Source organism: Lolium rigidum, chromosome 2 (genome assembly GCF_022539505.1).
Source record: "Lolium rigidum isolate FL_2022 chromosome 2, APGP_CSIRO_Lrig_0.1, whole genome shotgun sequence".
Taxonomy (NCBI): domain Eukaryota; kingdom Viridiplantae; phylum Streptophyta; class Magnoliopsida; order Poales; family Poaceae; genus Lolium; species Lolium rigidum.
Window position 1 is genome coordinate 133,910,508 of NC_061509.1, and position 10,808 is coordinate 133,921,315.

The 10,808-nt window shown below is 44.0% G+C and overlaps 1 protein-coding gene across 1 annotated transcript; it reads left to right on the forward strand.

Moving 5' to 3' along the window:
- The first annotated feature begins 318 nt into the window (after nucleotides 1–318).
- On the forward strand, nucleotides 319–4,179 carry LOC124692371 (serine/threonine-protein kinase SAPK7-like). Its single transcript, XM_047225725.1, has 9 exons — nucleotides 319–584; nucleotides 693–767; nucleotides 876–977; nucleotides 1,080–1,133; nucleotides 1,233–1,325; nucleotides 1,772–1,864; nucleotides 3,247–3,351; nucleotides 3,442–3,540; nucleotides 3,626–4,179. Exons 1-9 carry the CDS (start codon nucleotides 465–467, stop codon nucleotides 3,977–3,979), a joined length of 1,095 nt encoding a protein of 364 aa, XP_047081681.1. The 5' UTR covers nucleotides 319–464; the 3' UTR covers nucleotides 3,980–4,179.
- Nucleotides 4,180–10,808: the final 6,629 nt, after the last annotated feature.

Sequence of the window (10,808 nt, forward strand, 5' to 3'; positions counted from 1 at the left end):
TAACAAAACACGTCCCCCAAACGCTCGATCCAGCGCGGTTTGGGGGACGGTTTGGGGGACGCGACTGGAGATGCTCTAAGTTGCACATGGTTACTAAACTGAAGGTCCATAGGGTCAATAGTCCATACAGGTCATCATATGACGACCAATCACTGAATCACTGATGCTGCACGCACACATTACCTCGGCACGCCACACCGTCTAATCACCGCATAAAACTAATCCCAACCGCCTAAACTAATCACGCCCAAATCCAAGCCAGGAAGACAAAGCACACACAATACATACAGCAGCAACTAATAAAGAAAAAAAGAAGCCTCCCGCTGAAGCTTCGAATCCTCTTCCATTCCCTCCCTCTCACCAGCACTCGAGCAGCAAGCAACCAAGCTCCCGAGGACCCCAGAACGCTCCGAGCTCCCCACTCCCTCCCAGCCAATCCGATCAGGCAAGCCCGGAGCACGTCCATGGAGAAGTACGAGCTCCTCAAGGACATCGGCTCCGGCAACTTCGGGGTGGCGCGGCTGATGCGGAACAGAGAGACCAAGGAGCTCGTCGCCATGAAGTACATCCCGCGCGGCCACAAGGTGCGCCCTGGGCTCTGGATTCCACCTCCCGTGCTCGAATTCGTGCAGGTTATCTGACGTTTCTTGGTCAATTTTGACTAACGCTGTCTGCTGACTGGGTGCCCCCAGATTGACGAGAATGTGGCCAGGGAGATCATAAACCACCGCTCGCTGCGGCACCCCAACATAATTCGGTTCAAGGAGGTGAGTCAAACCGAGGTTCATTTTGGGGAAATTATTTTTCTTATTAGGTGGAGAGTAATTGATCAATTTCTTGTATTGTTCATTTGTAACCTGCCTCTTGTTTGATAGGTTCTGCTCACGCCTACGCACCTCGCAATCGTCATGGAGTACGCCGCCGGCGGCGAGCTCTTCGACCGGATCTGCACCGCCGGAAGATTCAGCGAGGATGAGGTGATCATTGGTTTGCTTCTGTTAGACGGCTCCTCCGTATCATTCCTGTTTCGTCCAAAGCTCTCCGAGGTTGGTGTACTGATGTTTCCCTTTCTGTTCTAGGCGAGGTACTTCTTCCAGCAGCTGATTTGTGGCGTTAGCTACTGCCACTTCATGGTGAGGATAGCAAACCTCTGTTCCTGAAATAGATCCTTTTTTTTTTCCCATTTTGGTGCTGATGAGCTGTGGAATCCCTAAATTCGTTTGAGCTTTCAGCAAATTTGCCACCGGGACTTGAAACTGGAGAACACGTTGCTGGATGGTAACCCAGCTCCGCGTCTCAAGATCTGCGATTTTGGATACTCCAAGGTACCAAATACTGTAGTATTTTTTTTGTTCTTTCTTACGGTGTTCTCTTTCAATAGCTATACCGTCTCTGTCCCAACTTATGTAAAGAACCATCTCTGTCCCAACTTGATGTTGAAAAAAAACTCTTCCCCAACTTCATGCCAAAATACACCCCAAAAAACACTGTCCAACTTTGAATGCTGGGAGGACCAAATTTTAACACGAAACTCTCTTGACTTCGTCACTGTGCTTATCAAACTCGTGCCTTTATTGCCCAGGAAAAGAAATACGAGTACCCTTTTTCCAGATTTTTTGAGTGATGTTACCTACAAATCGTTCAAAACCACATTTTTTTTTGCAAGGACGACACCAGTTATAATAAATAGCAAAAAATAAGCATAATTTCCTGCTTCCAGTTTTAGAAATAGGTACTCACGCCTTTCTTTTGCAATGTTTTTTCCTCGCAGTCATCGCTGCTGCACTCGAAACCCAAGTCCACTGTTGGGACTCCTGCATACATTGCTCCGGAGGTGCTCTCTCGCCGGGAATACGATGGCAAGGTCAGTTCAATTATTTTAACAAATCTCTCTTGCTTACGCGACTGCAACAAAGGCCCTGCTGTGAACGGCCCCTGCTGCAATAGCTGCTTAATCCTTATATGCAGTTGTGCATCGGCTATGCTCTGCTCTAAAATTGTATTGCCCCTTTGCATAATTGCATCCCTAGACCCAGTGCATGAAAGAGCCAGTTGCGTGGATCCTCTTAGACCAGGATCCTGGCGCACCTCCGTAATTGATGGCTTTGAATTTTGGAATTTTGTTCTGAGGTCAAGTAGACAGGGAGTGGGCATGTCAGTATTGGTCTGTTGTTCCTATCCCTGTTGGGGGATTCCAAGTTCCAAGTGCTTCAATTATTCGTGTTGACAATTTTGACAAAAAAGAAGCAGGGGGAAGAGATAGTGTAACCGAATGTTGCCGATGTTCACTCAGTGTCATTGGGGCATTTTCTTTCTAGTAATCAACAAATCACGCTTGATGGAGATTGTTGTCCCACTGGGTGGCCCACTATCTTCCATGCAAAATTCTATCCTAGAATGGGTTCACAATCGATTTACCTGGTGGAGTCCTCTCTGTGTACTTGTTGAGGTAATGACCTCAAAAGAAAGTTAGATTTTCCGGAGAAAAGCACAAGATTCTCTTCATGCAGATCTTGCTCACCATGCTTAATTTAAGCGATCTACTTGAAGTGAGGATTAATAAAAGATATGTTGGCACTTTGTTGTATAGCGATCCTTGACCGACAGAAAAACATTTTTTATGTAAGCTCCAACATATTGTTTCTGCATAGGTACACTATAAGGAAATAAAATGAAAATCCTTCCTTGTGATGAGCTCTTTATCATGCTCCATGTCCTTTTCTGAAGAGTATTTCTATCATGTTTCCAACCCTAATTAATGTGTACCATGGGGCCCTCAACCTATTCTTTTGATGTTACCACGTTAGAGTGAACATCTGGTTGGTCAGGTGTAGTCCTTTGAGCTATTGTTGCTGTTTTTGTTTCCTTCTTTTTATCAATCATTTTTTTTCCTTTGCTCATTTAGTTTTGCCAGAAAGTATATTACATGCCGTGGTATACTATTTCACCACCATATGTCTTACTTTCCGGGATGGTATGCCTAGCTGCTAACAAAATTTATTTTTCCAGCATGTGAATTTGTTATCTCTTTGCTTGTGAAGTACCTGTAGGTCAGAGTTGAGTTTAATTTTGGAAATGGGTATGCCTTTTGAAACGTTACTGGTTTCTATAATCACTTCTAGTGGTATTTTTTTCTAGGTTGACATATAAACATCTCCCAACCCCATGTGATTTCGCTGCTTCACATATGTTTGAGCAAGTAAATACTTTAGGTATTTGCATTGTGTAATTTTTTTCTTGGTGCAGATGGCAGACGTGTGGTCTTGTGGAGTGACCCTTTATGTGATGCTTGTTGGTGGATACCCTTTTGAAGACCCTGATGATCCCAAGGATTTCCGAAAGACGATCGGGGTAACAATATGCTCATCTCTTCCAATAGCATGTATAGACCCCTCTTTGGGCGCCTTGCAAATTTATTGTGCTCACATTGTTGTTTTGCAGAGGATCGTGTCAATTCAATACAATATACCGGAGTATGTCCACATATCGCAAGATTGTAGGCAACTCCTCTCTAAGATCTTTGTCGCAAATCCTGCAAAGGTATTCATTGGAGAGTGAAGGCTGTAAAACTTCATCCTTTCTTGTGTCTATCAATGCCATAACGTAATTCTCCCAAATTATGCAGAGAATAACGATAAGGGAGATCAGAAACCACCCCTGGTTTCTGAAGAACTTGCCTAGAGAGTTAACAGAAGTTGTACAAGCAAAGTACTACAAAAAGGACAACAGTGCTCCGATCTTTTCTGACCAAACTGTTGAAGAAATCATGAAAATTGTTGAGGATGCACGCACGCCACCTCCATCATCTGTTCCAGTTGCTGGTTTTGGGTGGGCGGAGGAAGAAGATCAAGAAGATGGAAAGAGATCTGATGAGGAACACAAGAACGACGACGACGATGATGAGGAATATGATGTCGAGGACGAGTATGACAAGCACGTAAAGCAAGTCCATGCTAGTGGAGAGTTTCAGCTCAGCTGACGCGATCAGGTTGCCAACCAGAGGAAATTTGATTGCATGAGATATTGTTTATATTTGTGGTAGTTATGGGGGTGTTGTTTGTTTCGTATTCTTGTAATTGTTGTCGTTGAGGGTATCTTTTTTTTGGTGTGATATTACAACTTTGTAGATTATGATACTGATAGTGTCAATGTAATTGCAGTAAAGGGTTGAGTTTTTAAGCTACCATGATGGCACATAATTTGAGGAGATGCACACATCAGCAAAAATCCGCGAAAAGTGAAAACAAAAATGAAGGCGATACAAAACTCATTAAGCTATCATAGTATGCCCAATATGACTTGAGGGGGGGGGCGTAAATCACCCCACCATCCACGGGAGAGAAATTATCACCATGTTCTCCAACTGTGTAGACACCTCCATAAACAGGTCCGGAATATGCACACGCTGCAGAGAGGACCATAAACAGAGAAAACTTTACACTGGATGAAATACATTGGAGAAAAAAAATTCTTGCCGTAAAAAACCTTGTCATTTCTGCATAGTCGAAGTCACCATATTACGGTAAGCACTCCCGCCCTAGTTAGAAACTTATACTTGTTAACAATTCCATGTAGCTAGTTGTAAAAAGTGTTAGCAACACTAGGTGGTTGACACAACAAGTTAGAAGCTACTTGGATGATTGACCATATAGAGCGAGCGAACTTGTATTCGAAAAATAAGTGTTTGATTGTTTCATCTTGGTGACAAAACTCACACGTTTTTATTTCCGTGTCAGTTTTGTTATACAACGTTGTCCTCAGTAAGGATTACTCTTTTGCGCATATACCACGTAATTTTCTTAAACTTTTTATTGGTATCTTCAATCTCCAATTTTTCTTACTATTATCGACGGGTATGTCTGGCTGAACTAGTGCTCTATGCATGGATTCCACAGATAATTTACCACTCCCATTTAAATTTCATTGAAATTCATCGGTCCCTTGCAACAGCTTGAACCAATGCCAACCGCTCCAAACGAGCATTACATGCTGCTAACCTAGACCTTGTTAAATCTTGTTTGAATGTCATATTTGGAGAGGAAGTCTCCAATACCGTAGCGATTGTATCACTCTTATGATGAAACATATTGTGTAATGTTGGATATTGTTTCCGGAGTGTGGTATTACCTAACCATTTATCTTCTCAAAATCTATTCTCTGATCCATTGATACCCACAAGTGCAGGGATCGCTTGAGATCTTCGTTGGGAAGTTTTGAACCAAAGTTATAGTTTGACACAATGAGATTACAATAATACCAATAATATTTTACCTATTTATCAATATTCTCAAAAATAAAGTTTGTGAAAAGCAGCAGTCATAACAAAATAGTGAATGAAGTAAAAGGCAGCAACAACAAATATCTAGTTTTCACCAGAAAGTTTATAAGGGAACTTGCAGTGACTAAAAATACAGAGACAATGTGATATAGGTATGTTCCATGGATGAGATCATGCATATAATAATAACATAATGGAAGCAATACTTGGCTCTAACTCAGTTGCATGTAATTGTATCTTTCACTTATACTTGTACGTGCTAATAAGATAACTTGCACGACATTTATGAGTGCAATTTAGGTACACTTTTAGACCACACTTGTATGCATAGTTACCACTCATCTCATGCTTAATCTAGCTACAACTATGCATATTATACATGATTACTAGTTTTCTTTTATTTTCATGAGTTTTGCGTAACTAGTAGTTTAAGTAGAATTTTATCACTTTTCCTTGTCTTTGATATGTGTGTACGTATTATGGATGATTATGAATAAATAAAGTCAAGAGGAGCAAAGATGACATAATATGGAGGAGCTACATGCACAAGACTTGGCCATTTGAGGAGTGGAAAAGGATAATTTTTCCGTCATCTCGAAATAAAGTTCCAAAATCATGGTGTTGTAGCCCTCGTCCATATGAGTGAGACGAGTCAAAGAATACCTCAAACGGAGTTTGTATGAAGAAATGACGGCCAAAATACCGAAGCATCTCAAAGTACGGTGGGAGTCCGGTCGTACCGCCTGGCCATACCACGGGTTCCAAGTGACGGAAACCTTGTGAACGTCCACGATTCTTCACTTAATCTGCTCCCGATCGTCCCTAGACCTTCCCTAGGTCATTGGGGCGGTATTGGGGGCTAAGGTGGACCCTCCTAGGCCTATATAAAGGAGTGGGAAGCCAAGAGAGAAGCAATCACTCATCCGCGTAGCCACAACGGAGCCCCTGCCGCTCCACAACCTCCATAGCCGCCACCACAAGATCTCCACCATCACCACCATACCATTGTAGGGAGAAGAAGAGGAAGCTTGGGAGAAGAAAGCACCGACATCAATTTCCATCAACACCATCATCATCTACACGCCCTCCATTGATTCCCCTTTCATCTTGATGTAATCTCAACCGTTTGTGGATTGCACTTGTACATACCATTGCAATTATCATGCCTTGTATCTCTTTATGTGAGTAGTCTCTTTAGTGTTGTTTTTTGGGAGATGGTGAAACCATAGTTTAAAATAGCGGGCTATTGGCTTTAGCCACGGCGATTTCAAAAGCTATGGAAGGCTATAGCCGAGCTATAGCGGGCTAAATCCATATAGTGGTTTTGGTAAATAATGATTTTTTTTAAAATTTAGGCAACAATATAGTTGTATATATATATCAAAAATTTATAGATGCATAACATGTTAACATAGTTATATAAGATATACAAATAACCACAAGCTCTGTCCATATATTACAACATTAACTAGCAACAACAGAAAATAGAAGGGAAAAGTAGAGATTTTAAGGATAGCGTCGACTGCATTGGTTGATTTTCAATGAGAAATAAGGCTGTGCGTGAAAAATTTGGGTCCAAAATTTTGGGCTATCGACAGGAAAAACTTTGCGGCTCAGAGGCTAAGTTGGAGCTAAATCAAGCCTTTGAATGCATTAGCCATAGCGGGAGGCCTTCCTAAAGGCTATAGCTAGGCTATTGCTAGGATATAGCCGGATATTTAAATCAGAGGGTGAGAGGGTGAAACCGTAGCCTAAATTGTGATTTGAAATAAATATGGTTACACTTGTTTATATATTGTGTTTTAGTTTTCTTTCTTGATGTTGTGTGAAGGGCTCCACGAAATAATTTCCCAAGGGACAAGCACTCTATACATATGGCAGAAGGGAGGCATCAAGTGACACCCTCACACTGATATATTGTCATGTGGTTAGAGGGGAAAAAGGGACTCACAAAGCTTATACATATCCACGGGTCCTTGGTTGAACCCTTAATAGTTTGTGTATTTAGGTGGGAGGCCTACTACACGTCTTTGGTTATGAGGGGTGGTTGATCACATGGTATGCAATCACCCATTTAGGAGCTCCTCCCTATACACACATAAAACAAAGGCTGGTTTCATCTAGTTGAACACGTAGTACAAATGCTAGTGGTTGATTTAATACTCTCTAAGAATCCCTTTTACCATACCGTTTCACTCCACAACCAAACTTGCATGCTCTTGTTTACTTTTAGTCTTAGTTTACTTTACTTTAGGTTATTTGTTTTACTTTTAGTCACATTAAACTCTATCAAGTATTTTACCTCTGGAAACTTATAAAATAGGTTATTTCCAAACCACGGTTTGGGTACGAACATGGTTGCGCCTGACAACACAATTGGGTGTCTCTGTAGTTTCCATCCTGCAAATTTTCCATGGGATGAACTTTATAATGCTATTGAAAGAGCAAGGTATCTTCATAAGTGTTTTGTGTATTTGATAAAAACACTCGAATATATTTAACCGTGTGCATAGTTGCCTTGAAAGATTGGCAGGTGCACGGTGTCCTCGTTGAACACCTCAGGATCAGAAGACTCAAGATTGTAGTTGATAGGTTTTGTGTGTGTGTCGCGAGGCGACGTGGTTGGAGAGGTAAAGAAAAGAAACCCGGTTCAGCAAAACCGATAGTACCGGTGCTGAGTGCGGTAGTACCTGTACCGCCTTCAGCACCAGGTACACGTCAGCTTGGAACCTCGTGGCAGTACTACCACTCCCTTAGAGGACCGGTAGTACCGGTCAAGGTACCGCTGGCGGTACTGCATTTTGGCAATGCTAGCGAGAGAGCATCTTTGGTACCTTGACGGTACCTGAACCGGCACTACCGCTTGAGTCACCAGCAATGGTGAAACGCGGTAGTACCGCCAGTGCACCGATGCGGTACCGGTCATGTAAACACGGAGGTACCTCCATCCTTGGTACTGCATTGGTACCGGGCAGGGGGTCAAGGGCTCCCAGCGACCATTCTGGTACCTTGATGGTACCGACACCGGTAGTACCGGTTGAGCCCCACGTGTCGCTCGAAGAAGGCCTGTGCTCGACCGAAAGCGGTAGTACCGCTCCCCACAGCGGTAGTACCGGTTGAGTTGAACCAAAGGATAACGGTTGGATTCGTGGACCCCTATAAAATGGGGTCTTCTTCCCCAACTCGAATCAAGTCTTTTATTCTCTCTTTCCTCCATTGTTGCTGAGCTCAAATCTTGAGGATCTCCCTCCCCATCCATCCAATCAAGCCCAAACTTTGAGGAGTGGTGGAGGAGATCCCGATCTATAGTTCCACCAAGAAATATTTCATCAATCTCACGTAGTCCTTTGTGGATCTTGTTGTTAGGGTTCCCATTGTGGGATCTGTTGGAGATGAGCTCCTATGGTGGCTAGCTTGGAGTTGTGCTAGCCCCATAGGGTGTTGGGAGCCTCCGGTGTTGTGGATCTCGCCCCAACCTTATGAAGGAATCACCGCATCGACCGGCCTCGATAGTGGAGAAGTGAAAGCTCCTTTGTGGGGTTTTCATGAGGAACAAGGTGAGGCTCGTGTGGGCGTTAGACCTTTGTGGTCCACACCTCCTCAACGCATATGTACTCCCTCTTGTGGGTGGAACTGCGGGAAACATATCGCGTCTCGCCTCCGCTACCGCCCGGTTGTTTCGCTTCCTCCCTACCCGCTCATAGATTGCTTTACTTGTTGTTTTGCATATCATCATATTAGGGTCATCGTATTTGCTAAAGTCTCCACCTTTACTTCCACATCGCCTGAAACTGAAAAATCACTAAAATTGGATTAGCGACCATTCACCCTCCCTCTAGTCACGCCACGATACATTCAATTGGTGAGCAAGGTTCTCTTGCTCGGGCTTTGTTGCCTAAAAGATGGCCGGAAAAGAGGCGCTTGGGGATGTGACCCTTCCCGGTGAACAATCACATCCACCCTCAACCATCGCTAGCACTACGGCTACGTTGGATGACCTCAAGAAATTGGAGTCATCCATCTTAAGTCAAATGAAGGCTATGTTGGAGGAGCTGATTGTTCCAAAACGAAACCCCACCATAGATCCTAAGGCAAGTACCGGTGGTTCTCCACCACTAGCTATTCCTTTCCCTCTCTTGAACTTTGTCCCCGAAAAGGATAAAGTTCAGCAAGAGGAGAAGCTTGGGGAACCTGGTACTTCATCAAAAGGGAAGTAGGATCCTAAGGTTGAGGGACATTTAGGAGGTAATCATGCGGTGCCTCCACCAAGTGATTACGCCGTAAATGTACAATTCCACATATAGTGTCTCAAGGTGCACCACCACTACTTGATTCTACAAGCTTTGAAAATTGGCAATTCTTAATGCGTTCTCATGTGCGCAACGCTTCCACCAAACTATGGCATATCATTGAGGAAGGTTACTCACCACGTGATCCGAGGAACTTAACAAGAAGGGATGTGGTGGATGACCAGCTCAACACCATCTCTATCCACATGGCGGTGTCACCCAAGGACCGCACTCACATCCGCACTCTCAAGACCGCCAAAGAAGCATGGGATAAGCTTGACAAGCTCTTCCTCGGTAATGAGAGCATCCGAAGCTCTCGTTTCGAAGAAGTGAACAACATGGACGACAACTTCGTCATGATTGAAGAAGAATCTCCCAAAGATATGTACCGGTGCCTCACCGCTCTTGCCGTGCAAATGCAAGATCCCGGGGCTAAGTTTGTGGATGACCATTGGATCAAGAGAAAATTCTACAACGCTCTCCTCCCTTATGAGGAAGTCAAGTTGACCGCCATCTGTCAAAATGCCCTCTTCCGCTCCATGACATCTGATGAGGTCCTTAGCGAGATCATTGCTTCGGATATGTCAAAGAAGAATGCGGATGATCTTGTTGCACGTGCTCACACGCCCGCAAGCCAAATCTCGCTTTGAGGATCAAGGATCATGGAGGAAGTGAAAGTGATGAGGATCCCATTGAGTGGGGTCCGGATGATCTCAAGACCAACTACCATGAGTACATAGCTATCGCCGCCAAGAACGTTTGGGACGACAACAAAACAGGAGGCTCTAAACCTAGAGAAAGCTCAAGATACTCTCCTCGTGATTCTCCAAGAAGTTTCTCCAAGAGTCCAAGGGAAGGGAAAAAGGCAAGGACTTGTTACAATTGCAGCGACAAGAATCAATTCGTCGCGGATTGCCACTTCGAGAAGAGAGAGGACAATGGTGGAAGGCTCGTCCGCAAGGACGGGTCCAAAACCTTCTCCAAGGGCTTCTCCAAGTTCTCCTCCAAGCCCGGTGACAACAAGGTCTCCTTCACCAAGAAGCCTAAAGCATTCATCATCCTTGAGGAGTACTCCTCCGATGAAGGTGGAGAACATGATGACAAGATCTCGAACAAGGAGGATGAGGGAGTGGCCGCCGTCGCCATTTCCACTCCCTCCAACTCCCTCTTCAATTCTCCAAATGAGAACCTCGTCACCAACAACTCCCATTGCCTTATGGCAAAGGTATCTTCGGAGGTAT

Bases quoted from the DNA above. Each gene is read 5' to 3' on its own strand.
- LOC124692371 (XM_047225725.1), top strand. From the start codon at position 465: ATGGAGAAGTACGAGCTCCTCAAGGACATCGGCTCCGGCAACTTCGGG. The intron at 978-1,079 runs GTGATCATTGGT...TTTCTGTTCTAG, and splicing joins GAAGATTCAGCGAGGATGAG to GCGAGGTACTTCTTCCAGCA. The intron at 1,326-1,771 runs GTACCAAATACT...TTTTCCTCGCAG, and splicing joins GCGATTTTGGATACTCCAAG to TCATCGCTGCTGCACTCGAA.